Here is a 17,966-nt window from a genome sequence, read left to right as displayed (position 1 = left end):
CTTTAGTAATGATCATCCCCAAATTAAAACTGCATGTAATAATATTTACCATCACTTAATTAATGCAATTATTAATTTTATTTATTTTCATTACATAGTTACATTACTAAAGATCTAAATTTGTGTCTTAACTCTTTAACCATAAGATCCCAAAGGGAGGAAGGGACCAATGCCTTTCATCCTTAGATTTCTCTTTCTCTCTCTCTCTTTTTAAATGATACTATACATAAATGATACTTTATAATAAACATAGAAATATACATTTTGTAGAAACAATGGAAAATAAGGTGGTGTCAGATACAATTATAAACTAATATAGCTCAACACCTCAGCAGGTGCTTTCATGCATTGCCTAGACTACAGATCCTCAAGGGACAGGCTCAGAATCCAGAACATCTAAAGGAAACTTTAAATTGGCCTGAAATCTGAGCCTATGGATAAGACTGTTTTATACTTCATATTTTTTTTCAGTCAATTTCCTTTGTCCTGGAGACAAATACCATGTTATGAGGCCACTGTTGGCTCTCTAGGAAATCCCAGTGAGGTTGTAGCTCTGCTGAACAGAGGACAAGAACGAGTTAGCTTCCTTAGTTTGTAAGACACCATCAATAGGTGGATGTGATATTGGAACTTTTAATAATATATAAATACATGTGACCATCAAGACAGGTACTAGGCCATTTATAAACTATTGTATCAGCACACTTGATTTTAGACTGTTGAAACAGTCAACACATACTTACAACTCTTTCAACTGTCTAAAACAATATACAGATCTTTAACTTAATGACGTACTTTCACAAACACCACACCACACACAAATATTGGCAGGTGGGGACAGACATACAGACTCAAAGCATCACAGCCAGTTTGACATCTGGGATATGTTCATGATAAATTAGCAGAAGCAGCTGTTATAAACCTAGGAAGTGATCCCAACACTTATGACATCACGTGCTGATATAAGAGGAAAATAAGTCCTACCCCAGGAGAGACTAAACAAACCAGTGAAAATAAATAATAAAAAGCACCATGTGAAACCATTAAATTATTTTTAGAAAAAATAGGAAATAAAATAGGAAAAAAGTTCAGGTTAGAAATCAACTGAGATTTGTCTCAGGTACCTTTCAGATTACTGTGTGTGTGTGTGTGTGTGTGTGTGTGTGTGTGTGTGTGTGTGTGTGTGTATGCAAAGAGGATCCACAGAGGAAAAGATCATGCACTTCTTCTGAGCAATAACCTAACATGCAGCAGCAGTGTTGAAAGCTAACACCCACAGGACTCACTTTTCAGAAAGACTGAGCCAAACCTTAGGCTGGGATGTTATCTGTACCACTCAGTGCTTATATTCAGTATTAGTGCCATGCAAATTATTGGAGTTCAGTAACTGCTTGTTGAAAGAAAGAAGAAGAAATTTGGTAAATGTCAAATATGTTATAGCTAGTCTGGTAAACAACAACAACAAAATGAACTCAGGGAATTTGCCAATCAGTAATAGAATATTTGAATATAAAAACAGATTGTTATCAAAATGAAATAATTTGTTTGAACAACAAAATAATTTTTTGTATCCTAATCTTCCCATATTAAAGATCATTGCTTATATCAATACTTTTACTCCATCCTAAAGTTCATTTAAAAAAAAAAAACCTTGCCAAAACCACCTATGTGGACTCCCATCCTACATCCAGTCACCAAGGATTACCTTTGTTACAAAAGAACTCCACTTCTTCACAGCTCAGATTTTCTGGCCCAAAGTCTGGTGGGAAACTTTCCTCCAGTGGAAAGTCCCCTTTGGCGATGCCTTCAGCCTCCTCTGATGGATACTCTTCATCTTCATCCTCAATGGCATCTTCCAGCGGCCCTTGAAAAAGAACCAGGGACACTGTACCAAAAACATCCAAGGAAGGGAGCGAAATAAAAACCCTTTACATGGGGTGATTTTGATTACAGAGGTGAGGGAAGAGAATTATAGTATCCTATCTTAAGGGGACTCACACACACTAGTGCCACCTAAGAAACGGTAGGTAGGGGGTCATGGGAAGTGAATATGTTCAATATACAATACATACATGTATGGAAACTTACAAAATAAGTAAAATTGTAAAAGTGGGATTAAAAACAAAACAAAACAAAGAAACACTGCCTTCATTAAGAAGGCAAAGCAAGCTGATGCCTGTGATGACAGGAAGTAACTACCATCTCCATTTCCCCCTCCCCAAGCCCTGTACCAAGCTTTCAGGATATTCTGCCTTAAAGTGCAAACCTGTGCACGGTCTGTTCATGTTAGAATTCACTGCATGGTAAAGAAGCACGGCTCTCCCTTACACATTTGGACAATTTCACCTGCGATTTTAATAAAGATTTACAGTAACTGAATGCATTTTAATTGAACTGAGATTTTAATAATAATGTCTATACTTTTAAAAATCCATCTTAAGAGTGGATTCCAAGAAAAGATTTCATTACATGTGTTTGAGGCTTAAAGAAAAATTACATATTTCTCTCCCTGGTGAAAGCATGACCCTATTCACAATTAATTGAATTTTTCCTCAAATGAAAAGTAGTTTCCTAATGAAAAAATGTAATTTGTATTTATGTGATACTTTTTCAGTAATAAAAATACAATCCCTCAACAGGGAGTGTGGGGCACATGGACCTATCTTACTGAAAGAGAAAGGGAGGGCTGCAGTTCTGCAGAGGCTCTGAAGTGGGTGACATGGGAACACCATGCTGTTAAAGAAATAACCTTCTGACTTGCTTTACCAAGTAGAAGCCTGCGTTTACTCCAAAAGAAATAATATGGCATTTTCATCCACAGAGCACAATTATGGTAATCTGTACTAATTGTCACTCTGTCACTGGTCTTGACAGGATAAATGCTTTCAGAATTAAGTTTTTTGCCTCTGTGTCTCTTCTCTCTCTCTCTCTCTCTCTCTCTCTCTCTCTCTCTCTCTCTCTCCAAATGTAGTAGAAAAAATGAAATTTAGGGTCAAAGAGAAATCTTATCATTTTAAATGCTTCAATACTATTGTTTTTATATCTGTGTAGGCCAATGTGCCTGCATCCAGTGGTGTGTGCAGGACTGTCACTCAAGTGAGTTTCCTCAGGACTGAACTGACAAGATACATTTGCAGGGACAGAATTAATTTCATGCATTTAAATTAAGGCACGCCCAAGCAACACTTTTCCTTTAGGGATTGTTTGTCCTCTACAAAATTTTTCCCTTATATAACTCAACAAGAAGTGTTTATTTTTAATATCCTGGTAATTGTTGCACTTAAAATTGAGGAGTCAAAACTAAGTAAATTCATAGATCTCATATTAGTTTTAATATGTTATTGACAATTTCAAGTCTAACATTTATAATATTTGAACGGTTATGTCAAATAACAAGACCTCCAAGCCACATATAAAATAGTAGCAAGATATCTCTCCCCTCAGATGGGTTTGTTTCGCTTATTAGTCCATTTTCTAATGATTTATCTAGTAAAGACGCTAGTGGATGACATTTCCTTATTTTTTTTTTCCTAAAGTATTTAATGTAATGTTTGGTAAAAAGGAAAATGTTAAAAAAAGGTCTCATTTGTGTTTGATGTAGGAGTTGCAGAGTGCTTTCTTACATGGTCTATTGTGCAGCCAGTGTCCTCTCAGTTTTATGGTCAGGAAAGGCACTCAGCTAACAGAGCAATGGCACAGATCACTAAGTGAAGTTGTTCATTTACAAGTGTGGCATTTTGAACACCCTCTCTTTAACATCGTGCATTTCCATGCAAACCAGTGTACAGTAGTTATAAATATTTTCTTTCAGAAACAAAACTCTAAAATACAAGTAACTCCTAACATGAAGGTGTTAGAAAGTGGTTAGTCCACATTCTCCAATTTTTTTCCATAGGCATTTAATAAGTTAGCTTTAAAACCAGGTGTCTTGCTCTTCTGACTGCTAGAAGTTAACCAAAGTATATGTTTTTCTCTTCCATAAAATTCAGATCTTTATGTGGACACCCAAAATAAAATATCTGATTGATCATCTTCATTTTTTATATAATCCATACTGGATCAATTTGTAAAATAACTGATTTAATATCAGTTACAACAGAAATGACATTATATAGTCCTTTGGGGGTCATATTTTTCTTTGAAAATATACACTCTGAATTTTGCTTACAGAAATAACTTCCAATAATATAATAAATATTTGAATAGTTCCTGTATAAAACATGGAAAGCATAAAATCCTTCATACCTAGAGAAAATGCATGCATATTATAAAAATAAAATTAACATTATATACTTTCCCTTTAAAATTGAAACAGATATGATAAAAAATTTTGCAAGATCTCTTATTAAATATAATGTTACTGAATAATTAAAACACAGAATAGAAAATTGGCTCCAGTAATATATTAAACTAAATTTTGAGAGTTGTATTAAAATCTTGCTCCTATGATCTTATAGAAGAAAACAAAACCCTGCAACGCTGCTTTATACTCAGTAAACCTCAAACTCAGTTAATGTCCTGTTGATCTTGAATAGGTGTACAGATTTGAAATGTGCACTTTACTTTCATTTCTAGGTTTATGAAAAACTTATAATTGATAATTCCATTGCATATCCAAGAGTTAAAAATATGTTTTTAGGTACCTCTTTGTGAGGACAAGCATGTAACTGAAAAGGAGCATTTATGTTCAAAACTTAAACATGGTAAAGGGTTTTGGGCTCATTTGTTCAAAAGGTGTGAGAACTCAGTGCCAGTATTTAGAATGAGACACAGGGAGATGATTAAATAGTCCATTTGCATTCCTCTCAAAGTAAATGCAGCTTCATAGAATGTACTGCACTTTCAAATGTAAAATTACTAGCCACTTCTTGAACCATCAAGCCAGATGCTGAGAAAGAGGTTTCTCTTAAAATGCATAGTATTTACGTTTTAAAGTAGGATCTCACTCTCCTTTTCATACTATTTCTTTAACAGGAAACTGCGCAGATAATTGGTGGCCATAAACTAACATTTTAAAAGGGTAAATAAAAGACACTTGAAACCCAAGTATAATTAATAGCACCAATGAAGGAAGGAATGGAGAGACCTCCTGGGTATGGATTAGTGGGCACGGAGTCCACTGCAGGAAAATCACCACATGTAATTTGACACAAATAATATCTCCTCAGAAAAGGCTCACAACCAAGCTCCATGTGCCCTCATGGAGAAAATTACTTCTGATTGAGGCCACTTGGCAGGCAAGTGTGAGGAAATCTGAATTTCAGTTCTTCAATTGTGTCTGATTTATAGATATTCAAACTCTCTTGCCAGAATTAATAGTCTTGGTGTTTATAAACATCAACATTTACCTGATTTTAAAATACTAAAAAATAGCTATCTATCTAGAACTATGACTACAAACTAAAGGGAAGTCTACTCTGCTCTTCATTGTCTCAGAGAATAAACTAGCATGCCTGGGTGCAAAGTATGTGTTCTGCTTTTAGGGCAGAGAAACAATTGTGTGCTCAGGGCCAATTTGAATTGGCCATAGCTACCTCTGTGTTCCAGAAATAAAAGAAAAAGAAAGGTCCAGTATGTTCACAAGATTCACAGAACTTGATGGTACTGAGCAGCCCAGGGCCTCAGCTGCATGCAAAGCCCAGCCTACTGTGTGCCTATCCTGGAATTTGACATATGGTGATGATTTAAATGACCCAAAGTTGAAAAGGGACACATGAGATGTTAAAGATTAAGTCTATCTGTTCTATACCATGGTAACAAGATCACTGAGTGAAATGTAAAATAACAGATCATACATATATGGCCATGCAGCAGGTAGGTTATAGTTAATCCCCTGGGTGAAGGAATTTTTGAGAAAATGTCACCACAATTTCAGGGGGCTAAAGAAATACCCCAAATATATCCATAGCAACTGAAGTTAGAGCTAGAAGTAGGCAAAGGAAATTTGAGGATAATATATAAACAACATGTGAAATACAGAAAGATTAAAATTGGCAACAGCATGAGGAATAGTAAGAAAGTAGTGATCAGCAAGTAAATATCAGAATCCAACATGTGTCTTTCATACATTGTTTTCCTCTGTAACTTCTGTCTTGGCAGTCTGCTATATGTAGGGCAACTCTCAGGTAAATATCAGAATGTCTTTGTCTAGATAATTCAAAGTGTTTCAGAATAAGGGGCACCAATAAAAGAAATTCAGTTTTGTAGAAATTAACATAGAGTGTCATGTTTGGAACAGGGAGAAAGAAATACCAAGTTCTATGTTTCGAATGCAATATCCTTTATACAAAATCTTTCTTCTTAAACAGCCATTGGCATTAATTTATTATATATTATCTTGGTTTGATTTTGCATGCATTTTGATTAAAACAGAACACTGTCAAAGGCAAGCTACAGAGAACATTCAATCTCTTCCACACATTAATATTCTAAGCATTCTACAGGCTGCACAAGGCTAGCCACCTAGTAAAATGAGATTGTTTCTGAATACTGGGCAGTCTTGATTACAACTGACAGGTGGAAAGAAAGTCACATTAAAATATTATCATTTCTAATAATTACAATAATCCATCACAGTGTGCTCAGAAATTCTGGTCGTTGAGTTTTCCCTTGAAAACACACACAAATATTTCCAGACCTTTTCATTCTGGTGGATTTTGTTTGTTGGTATTTTTTTTTTAATATAGGTTGCTTTTCACTCTTTGTACTAGTATCAAATAAACAGTTGAAACTTAAAACATCTTCACAAACTTTGTTACTTGTGCATGCACAGAACAAGGTATCCACACTAATGGAGTAAAATTTTCAAAAATGTTAATCAATTAAGAAAATGAAAACAGTGAGGCTTTGTCCAAATCTCTTTTCTTTTTTTACTTTTTTTATTTTTTGGAACTGAGGATCTAACCCAGGGCCTTGCACTTGTTAGGCAAGTGCTCTACCACTGAGCTAAATCCCCAACCTGGCTTTGTCCAAATCTCTTACTTCTGTGTTATGTCCCTTTCATAATTCCTCTGTAACAGATGTATTCAGACAAAGAAGTAAGAAAACTCATAAATATGTATGCACAAGCATGCACATATGCACAGGTGCGTACACACAAACACACACAGGCACACACACACACACATACACACACACACACACACACACACACACACACACACACACACACACACACAGAGGCACACACACACCAGGCACATCAATAGGGACTTCCAAAAATCACAGTGTAAGCCATATATATATATATATACCCTGCTTGAATTATCATATAACAACTATACTACATTTGCCTAGTGATGTTACTTTTTAAATTTATAAACATATTTTAAAAAGGTACAGATTTAGACTCACATTTAAGCTGTAAATAGACAAGTTTTTAAGCTAATTTAAAATTTCCTCTATGTGATGAAATAAGCCAGGGGATTTATATTAACTGTCTTGGTGTCTATTTACCTGTACTTTACCTTGCGTTTCTTTATTAATTTCAAGGTAATATTCATAATACACAAAATATAAAGCCTTTTAATGGGAAACAGTAATATATATGTATATGTATGATATATATATATATATATATATATATATATATATATATATATGATAGCTTAGTAGTGCAATTAGATGTTGAAGGGGAAAAGGCTTCAATATAAAGACTTGAATCTCTAGTAAAGGTGCCCCTCTTTTTAAAGCAGGTGGGTTTTTTTCTTACTTAGTCTTGGATGTATCTTGTGGCTCTCCGTAGTTCATCTCAGCTCTTATGTTCAGACTTTCTCATGAATCATCATTATCCTGTGGGCACATTGCAAAACGCTCCTCACTCGGTTCCTATTACATTTGTCTCATGCATGTCCCACAGAGTCATTTAATGAGAAGGGACAGGGAAGAGGAATGCTCTTTGGACAGTGCAGATCCGGACTAACTCCTGTAATTGAGCTTAACAGCAAGAATAAAACCTTATTTCTGTAGTCTAAAAAATATAGTACTTGGGGAGAACCAGCTGTTTCTGCAGTCACCCACTTCCAACAATAGTGGCATCAGGGGATCTGGTAGGAAAGAAACGGTTTTATTAATTTTTCTCCTTATCTGCCAAAAGAATGTTGATTTTTTTTCCTCCCATTTACATTTGTTGCCTGCAGGTAGCAGACCAGAGAATCATATAGTTGAAATTCTTCTTTTTTCATTAATTTCTTTCCATGTGTTATTTCTTATAGATAATTGATTTGGGGCTTCGCTCATAGCTGTACATCTTTTCAAAAAAATACATCTGTACCCACTGCTGTCCTTCAATCACAAAAGTTTAGGAAATTACCTGAGTTTTGTTAAGTTTATTAAAAATGAGATCTGTGGATACTTAAATTGAGATTTGAAATGTTAATGCACAAAAGACATTAGAGAATTTCTCATGGAACTTTCCATCTGACCACGTGCCACTGTGGAATGAAGGGGAAGGGGTCAGCTCTTATTTAAATTGTTTCTTTGGAGGAATTTCTTAAATAAAATGGAGAACATTGTGCTATAAAATCTGTGCTTAATTTTTATAGAAGGTGGTATTAAGAATTTTGTATTTAAATCCCCAAACAACTCAAATTGTTACATGCCATTTTCCCCAAATGCTTCCTTTGGAACATGCAAACTAACTGAAAAATAGTAATGGACATTTTTTTCTTAGAATATACCGAAACTTTGCACACAGCATTCATCTTGTATAGTAGATTCAACTGATATTGCAGGGGAAATAGTTACAGAAGCAATAAAGACAACATGTGACGTAGAGTCCTTAATGACTACCTTACTCCCGGGAATAGGTCAGGCATCAAGGAAATTCGCCTTATTAGTAAATGCCTTGTGCACTGACCCACTAAGTTAGTGACAAGATGGCACTGAAATTCAAATATTTTGTAATCAGGTCTCAGACCAGAGCCCCCAAAATGATTCCCAATTTATGGAAGATGGCAAATGTCTTGAAAAAATATGATACTTTATTTTTACTAAAATGATCAGTCCCCTCCCTTCCAAGCAGGAGATACATTTCAAGGTCCTTGGTGGATCCCTAAGCTATGGTATCAAATATCTCTCTCTCTCTCTCTCTCTCTCTCTCTCTCTCTCTCTCTCTCTCTCTCTCCAAATGTACACACCTATGTTAAACTCTACATAATTAACTTTGTAAACATTTTAAACAAAAATAAATAAACAGCATAAGATATTAACAACAGTAAATAAGATTGTTGTCATGGCATGTTGTTATTTTAACACTTGGAAGGCAGATGGGGAACTCAAGTTTAGCCTGGGTTTTAAAAAAAGACCTCATTTCAAAAATAAACAATAACAATTAAAAACAGGATTAATTATAGTAACATACTATAACAAAGTTGCTTGGTTTGGGGGGATTTGGGGTTTTTAGAGATTTTTTCCATGTGAATGGTACAGTGTGTATGGTATGGGGGAATGTGTGTGTGTGTGTGTGTGTGTGTGTGTGTGTGTGTGTGTTTGTGTGATGTATGTATGGTAGGTTGTGTACGGTGTGTATTTTTGTGTGTGGTGTGGTGTGTTTGTGTGTGTGTGGTATGTGTATGTGTGTTTTGTTTGTGTGTGTAGTAGTGTACATGTGTGTGGTGTGTATTTGTGGTGTGTGCATGTGTGTGTGTTTCTGGGGATGGAACTAAGGGTCTCAAGCATGCTTAGCAAGTGCTCTACTGTGAGTTATATCTTCTTCCTGAAGTTGTCATTTAATGTTTACAGTCCCACCATGGAAGTAAGTATAAAATACAGAAAGCATTGTACATAACATAGTTCTCTTCATGCAACTTTCAGGCATGTACTCAATACTCTTTAGTCATTTCATTAATAATATTTAGAGTGCTGAAAATGGCAGGTATTGTATTAGGTACCAGGATCACAGCAATGTACAAAATGAGAGGACCCTACCCTAAAGGGAGCTAATAACTTCCATTCAGAAGACAAACTTATGCACACAAGGTATGAGCTCGAATAGAACAGAACAAAAAGAGGTTCTTATATAATATGCTAAATTATGTGCATTTGAGCATTTTCTTATCTTTTCTGTTATACTTCTACCCTATCCACATTTTCAACTGGAAGCAGCAGGGTTGGAATGCTGCATTGTGTCTGCAATATGCCTCAAATGCTCATTCAACTAATGATTTCTCAGTTGAATTTAATTGTAATACAACTAAAAATAAAATTGTGAAGCCAAAGCACTGGAGATGTAGAAAATGGGTATAAATGCCTTCTATTAGATCTTTACCAGCCCTCTCACATATGTAAGTCTGAGTACATATTCATATTATTATTATGAATAATGTTGGAATTAATTATTCTACTTGACAGGATGCAATCCATTGTTGTTTCCTTGTTATCGCTATCTCAGCCTGATGTGTGAACTCTGGAATGATGGGATATTTTTTAAGTCAGAGACGCCTCCATGAAACTTCAGATGTTACCATGACATGGAATGCAGTGTGTCAGATTGTTAACTTATGGGCTAGAGGATGAAAGAATTGAACAATTCCACAAAACCTTTTGTACATCTGCATCTTATAAATATTTACACATGGATTAATCAAAATTTGTAATTTTATAAACCTCTAAAGGAAAGCACATACATATATTCTTTAAGAATTTCCAGTCACCAGCAAAATACATCTACTATTCTTTTATAACAAGCAAAACAAATGCATTTGTAAAATAGTACCAGGGGGTTATTCCCTGCATGGTTTTACCACAAAGATAAATCAGTGGAAGTGAGTTTTAAAAATCATTTTGCAAGTAAAGACACACGAGAAAAATAGAGGCACATAGTCTTTGATACCAGATTAGAGTTATATCCTCTTTCTTAGTAGGGTAAAGCAATGATAATGTACAAGTTGATTTTTAATATAAGTGACCAAAATATAGCTAAGAATTATAAACAAGGTGCATGGGTTATCAACTTCATTAAACACTTTATTATACCAACATGAATTAAGTATAGCCTTTAAAGAGATCTGCCCCAAAGCATACTAATCATACTATACAGAGTGAGAAAGTTGAATATATGTATTTAGGAGTATATATGTGTGTGTGTGTGTGTGTGTGTGTGTGTGTGTGTGTGTGTGTGAGAGAGAGAGAGAGAGAGAGAGAGAGAGAGAGAGAGAGAGAGAGAATAACTAAAGGAAAGGGGTATACATTTGAAAGAGGAAAAGGGGGTTCACGGTTCATGAGAAGGGTGGTGGGAGGAGAGGGAGGGAGGGAGGGATGCAATTATATTATAATTTCAAAAAAATTATACAATATATATATTATACCATGGATTTGTCTCTTGAGAAGCAATATGGATATATTCAGAACATAAAAAAGAAAGCAACTCATTGCAGAGAGTTTTGGGAAGTCATAGAGCTAGAGAAAAAAAATAAATGAAAATATTTACATCAAGAATATGATATAGAGTCAATATATAACTGTTTTTCTTCTTAAATTTTTGTTTTGCTTCTTGATCAATAAAATTTGAATGTAACCCACTTTTCATCTTTTAATAACACCTCTTCTGACCCTGCCTTGTTCAAGCAATTATTTACCTGTGTAATTAGCACTAATTAAACCTTCTGGCAGAATTAATAAATTATTAATATGTGCTCAAAATGATGCCTAGTTTTGGCTGAATATGTAACTGGTGGGCAACCTTGGCTCTCAAAGTGCAACCAGCATGCCAGTAGCGTTAGCAGCATCTAGAAACTTGCAACAGGTTCAAACTGATTGTCAAACTCCACCCCTCGTCTCCTGGTCTCAGAACCTTCAGGAGTGTGACCTTAAATCTGGTTTAACAAGCCATGTGGTAACCCTGATGGACATTCAATTTTGAGAACTGGGCTGGAAAGAAACGCTAGCCAGGAGTTATTATGAAACAGCATAGATTGTATTATAAACATCATTTGCAGTAAGCACTATAATAACTTGGGTTGTTACAGGCTCCTGCTCCATCCTCAGCTGTACATTTTTACCACCACTGCTGAGGATTGAACTCAGACCTCTCTCCAGTGGAGCCGCTCAAAACTGTGTATGCAGCCAGTGGGCAGAACTGGTTTATTGATGTACTGCTGTTGTTTCATTCTCTAAGTACAGAGTCCAGCAAGTGTCCAAATAACATCCGAAGAACTAATTCTAGGAGGGCATGGTAGCCACTTCAGGCTAACCCTCCTGTTATTTCTCCATCTCCTTCAGGAGTCCTGGAGAATGTGAGCAGTGAAAGATGACACCACTTTAGAGAAGGCTCCCGCCACTTCCCAACTCTCCTCACGTGTCTGGCTCAGCAGGTGAAAAAGTAACAGCAGCCTCTCAGATTTCGACATTACACTCTGTTGCTTGGGTCTCATAGAACAAGATCTGCTTAAAGCCAATACACTCTCAACCTCCTGCTCTGCAGACCTAGCATTTTGGGGATGTGAGGAATCTTCCGCCCAGACAGGCATTGCTGACCAGCCAATAAAAGAGGAGCTGGGCAGCAAGGAGTCCTGGCCAGGTTTTCCTCCCTTTCTGCTGCTCATCATCCTTCACTGCAAGTCCTCCTCATAACCAGGCTGCTGCACAAACCAAGTGGGAGCACAATTTGCAGCACAATGTCACGGCTGGCTTGCGGTGGAGGTCCACCCATGCAGCTCACCAAACTGCATGCCGTAGCACTACCACCTTGGACCCAAAATTCAAGGTGAGGGCAAAGACAGAGCTAGGTTCCATTTTTCAAGGGTGAGGTGGCTTCCCAAGCCTGGAAAGCTGCCGAGGTAGCCCTGTTTGCATTCGACATGCTCGAAACCTGCACTGTCCTGCAAATAGAGAGGGAGGAAACACCCCTCACACAAAGCAAAGCCTTGCTATGGATCCCATGTACTGGCTGGAGTAGAAAGGCTTTAAGGTAACTGCTGAGTTTCACAAGTTTAAGTGTTATTTTCCAAATTTCCTTCCTGGTACATTTCTTTCATTTTTGGAGTACTACAGAAAATAATAAAACCTTCGCCAAACCTCCAGCTGGGAGAGCTTAGAAAAGTAACAGAGGCTGTCCAAGTAAAGGTAAAATAAAAAAATAAAATAGAAATTCCCCATGTTCAAACTGCTCTAATTGTAGCCTGCCCTTGGACACACATCAGGAGGACGCTTTAGAACAAAGCTTGGTGCGCTGTCATTAATGGTTGTAAAGGTACTTGGATTCAGTATGTGAGCACATCTCAAGGAGCCCAGAAAGCACTTGTCCATAAAACCTATCACAGAATGACGTTTACTTTATGCCAGCACATTAAAGGGTGTCTGAAGACACCAGGCACTCGGGGAAGCTGTATTTTCAAGAGGAGCCCCTGCTCTCTGGAGACCTGGAAGGGCAAGGAGAGTACAGGGATAACCAAACCAGCCCACCCACAACATCGAGCAGATGCACCCTGGAGGCAGCATCTAAGGATGCTCTTAAAAAAGAAAATAGCCCTTGCCTTTGCAGCAAAGCCTCCCGCACAATAAAAGCTGGTACCTTTCCAGGCAGGAGTTACAGGGTAAGTCAAAGGCGGGGAGCTCTCATAAATGAACGCTCCACTGGTGGCTCCAGGCACTCTGGTGTCTGTGTCAGAAACCCTGGTCAGCCTCCCTGCAACCCTTCCCCATGTACTTCTGACTAAAGCACACATCAGACATCGTGTGTGCAAGGAAAACTGGGCACCATAGTTAAACAGAGCCATCTTCTCTCCCAATCTGAAGCGGTAAACAATGTGTTTGACGGAAGGCAGTAAGTTGTCAAGTTCCATTTCCCATGATTTCATAACATCCTCATAAAGAAGACGAGGAAAGTTCTCATTAGCAGCTCCCCAAACTCAATCACTTTTTCTCACTTAAACCAATGAAATCACATCCCTTCCTCAAAGTAAAACATTCCAGAGAATGTTAAATTCAGTGGGCATTAATCCATACCATATTAGCAACAAGTTCAGGGGACTCTGTGCCCCAAGAACATTTATCTCACATTGTTCTTAACATGGTTTCTAAGCCTTGGGAATACATTTAACTCCTAACTTGAATTATAGAGAATTAACATTTTCCTGTTTTCAAATAAAAGGGTGCTGTGTTTTCAGGTTGTTTGTTTTGCTCTAGCTATTAGTTTTCACATTACGTTTTTCCTACCTAGAGTCAGAGTGGTGTAAGTTCTACAGGGCCAAATGCACTGGTGTGCTAAATGTGGTGCTAATCTCTTCCTAGCTCAGATCTTATTTTCCTGTCATTGTTTAGCAAGCCATTTCTGCAGCCTGTACTCTCAGACTTTATATATTTAAGGTTATTTTACTCTGGGTTTTTTAAATTATAAGCAAGCAAACCCTAGTTGCAAATGCAAAAATAAAAAATTAATTAGTAGTTGCCATTCACTGTTAGCTAAGCCTTCCAATTTGATCTCCTCTGTAGATGTGAGCTCATGCTTCCTGACTGCAAAAAAAGTATGTGTTCTATTACTCAGGACCACGCCACACTACATCATCTTCCCTGCTCCAGGTTTCTGCCTTGGAGTCACTCTGATATTTGATCAACTATCAAGGGTATATGAAAAAAACCTTTGTGGATGTTCTTACAGGGACAGTCTGGTACCTAGGGGTGGTTCTCCTGTTGTTGATGTTGGCTCCAGGTTTATCTCTAGCCTTCTACTAATGACATCCACTTTGGTTTATATTAAGTTCATGCTGAAGGTCTGATGTAAATGTGGCCTTTTAAGACCCATCCCCCAGCTTAAGCAATTTGGTGACAGCAGCCAGGAACAAGTACTTTATTCTATGTTCCAGGTTATTTTAGACCAGGAGACTTGTCAAGGCACAGAGGTCAGTCGTCTGATCCTGTTGGGATGGAGGATGAAACAGGCTGAGTTCTACAACATCAAGAGAACAGGAAAAGTAGCCATTCTTTTCTTCTAAATTCCCAAGGTCATTTTGTGTCCATAGATTTTAATCTTTGTTTGTGGAGCACACCCTGCCCTACTGTAGGAGGTTGTATATCCACTGATGAAAACTATGTCTTATTACTTCTGTAACATCATTTTCTGTGAGGCTTAGCTTCTGATCCAGAACAGACACACACACACACACACACACACACACACACACACACACACACACACACACACACAGAGTCTAGGTGGGGCCTTGAACTTCAGACCTTTGTGTGTGCCATGTGGAGAAGTGCAAGGGGAAATTGTATGGGAGTTCTTCTTCCCCAGCTCTTTGGAGTTCCTTGGGACACAAAGGAAGCAGCACAGCATTTAGGTTGTGGAAAGCATGACCTAGGTGGCTTGGTGGTTTGGGTTTTCATTTTAATGTTTAAAGCGTGAGGCCAACTAGAGTAAGTCGGAGTGGGGGCTGCAGGAGACAGTGGGCGCTCTTCTTCTAAATGCTGGAGGTGAGGATGCTAAATGTTCTCAAGAAGTCTGCCTAGACTCCATAGAGCATCTGAAGCTTTTAGGACTCTAGGAGAGAATCAGTGTGTCAACACGAAATGAACTGAGATGCATGCGCTGCGCGTATGCATGCACTGCGCGTATGCATGCAGTGGGGAGGGATTGTAAATTACACAGAGAAGATCACTCAACCTCCTGGTTAGATATGGTTTACATTTAGCAGAACTCAAGGTGAGCAGAGTTGTACAAAGTTTGGGGAAATGACTTAAATGCTGTATACATGAAAAATATCAACCAGTGAAAATTCAGATTCAGACAATATTGTGATAAGATTTTAAAAAGCAATCCTTCCTATAGAATAACATTTTGTGTATCTAGGATCATTGAGAAACAGACTTTTTAACCGAATACTGGGCAAATCACTAACTCAACCATTAAAATTAAGACACATTAAAATAAAGAGTATAAACTGGATAATGAACTTTCTAAAATTCTATAGCTAATAAAACATAGGGCTAGGGGCCAGGCATGGTGGCATACATTAGTAACTCCAGCATTCCAGAGGCGAGAAACAAGTATGCTGATTCTAGGCCAGGCCTGGCTTCATAGTGAGATCCTGACTGAACAAAACCAAACCTGTTTTCTTTAATAGAAGTGCACTTCTGGAACTGTCATTTGAGTGAGTGACCACACAGATTTCCTTCCAACGCCCAGGAACTGGCTGAAGCAATGCTACTTCCCTGGAAACAGAGGAGACTGTCTCAGTCTGGCAGGGACCTTCTCACCCTTCAGTGGATTTCATCGCTACGATCTCTGCTGCAGACTGCCTTAGTTTCTGCGATTTGAATAGAATCTAGGCCTACAGCCAAGTCCCTATTTACTAATAATTATAAAACTCCCTTAAAATGAATAACTTTCTTGAGATTGCAAATTTTGGTCTCTGCAAAGCCAAGGAGATCACCAGCTTTTACTGAGAAAGGAGAGCCAGTCAGCACTGTCTGTCCTAGGAGCATCCTAGACAACTGACCTAGAAATCCCAGGACTATGCCATCCTTGCTTCAGACAGGAGGCACCAGCAGCCAGGACAGAGCAAGAAGAGAGACAGAGACCCTGAAGTCCTCGAATGCTCTGCTTATAGCATGGCGAATGTCTATGACATTTCATTATGGTAAAAAAAATATATTCTGCTACTACTTAGTGGTTTAAAGTCTGGAAATAGAAGGGGAAGTTAGAAGGTAGTACAAACAATGTCCTTGCCCTTCTCTCTTCAAAATATTTACTTTATAAAATACAGCGATACTTTAAAAACTCAGATTCTGGTTTTTAGGAAGATTCTTAAAGGTATTTTTCCAGATAAGCTATGAATGTAATAAGAAAAAGACATGATAAAAATTACAACAACCAAGTAAAAGTATGACAATAAACATCATTTCATTATAGAGAGAAAGTTGATGATGCAGAAAAATTGAATTAGTGAGGCTGATGACAAGCTGTGGGAAATAGCATGAAATGCAGAGAACAACAAAAACATTAAAAGTGAGATGGGAAGAGGTAGGGGAGAGCAGAGCGGCTGCAAGATACAAATAAGAAATTTAAGTAAACTAAGACAATGTGTAATCATGTAAATTATATATGTTATTTACATGTATACTATATATATATATATATATATATATATATATATATATATATATATATATAACTTTCAGATGTAAAAAAAACCCCACCATACCTTAGACGATTGAAAACAACCAAATCAATACTAAGTTTATGTATGTTTTATTTTCAAACAGTAAGAGTATAGAATTCTTGTACCGTTAAGTCTGTCTTTCTTTTCTTTTTCCCAAAATACCAAAATATATGACTACGAAGGCAAGTAAACGTGAAAGATGCAGCAATGTAGAGACAGACTACGCCCAGCTAACTATAAAATGTCTATGTAATGTAGAGACAGATTACACCCAGCTAACTATAAAATGTATATGTAATGCTGATTGAAACATACCGGAAACTATATTGTAAGACGCTATTTTCTCACAAGATCAAAAGACACTCTGCCAGCATCAGAGACAAATTACTAACCATCGTGGGAAGCACAGCTTTTCTTAGAGAGTACTTTTCAGAGAACACCAAACCTTGTTAAACCCAAGAAGGAATTCTAAAAGTCACGTCTAAATGCTACTATAATTAAAGTAACTGGATATTGACCAATAAATACAAGGGGGATGATTTCATTTCGTACACGGTTACTAAAGATAAAATAGAGTAACAGAATGGATAACTTCAGATGGAATATTAACCCCCAAACCTTTATTTCCCCTCACAGGGAAAAGGTACGCCCTAGGCATGGTGGTCCATGCTTGTATGCACAGTACTTAGCAGGAAGAGGAAGCACATCAAGAGCTCAGGGTTATCACGGGCTGGAGGGTTAGGGCTCGCACAAGGGTGAGCACCTATGTTCAACTCTCAAAACCCAAGTTAAAGGTGCCAGCCCAGGTTGATGGTGTGCACACTTTTAATCTTGGTACTCCGGAGGCAGAGGCAGATTGAATCTCTG

At 37.4% G+C, this 17,966-nt stretch overlaps 1 protein-coding gene across 1 annotated transcript in view; it reads right to left on the bottom strand.

Annotated features, from left to right (window-relative positions):
• Positions 1-17,966, bottom strand: part of LOC118597076 (zinc finger protein ZFPM2-like) — a 133,355-nt gene that overhangs the window by 40,430 nt on the left and 74,959 nt on the right. The window contains exon 2 of the mRNA XM_036208329.1: positions 1,706-1,864. Coding sequence (XP_036064222.1) covers positions 1,706-1,864 — 159 coding nt within the window. The remainder of the gene's footprint in view (positions 1-1,705; positions 1,865-17,966) is intronic.

Source organism: Onychomys torridus, chromosome 16 (genome assembly GCF_903995425.1).
Source record: "Onychomys torridus chromosome 16, mOncTor1.1, whole genome shotgun sequence".
Lineage (NCBI taxonomy): Eukaryota > Metazoa > Chordata > Mammalia > Rodentia > Cricetidae > Onychomys > Onychomys torridus.
Note: the sequence above shows the minus strand (reverse complement) of the source record. Positions and strands in the feature narration are given on the sequence as shown.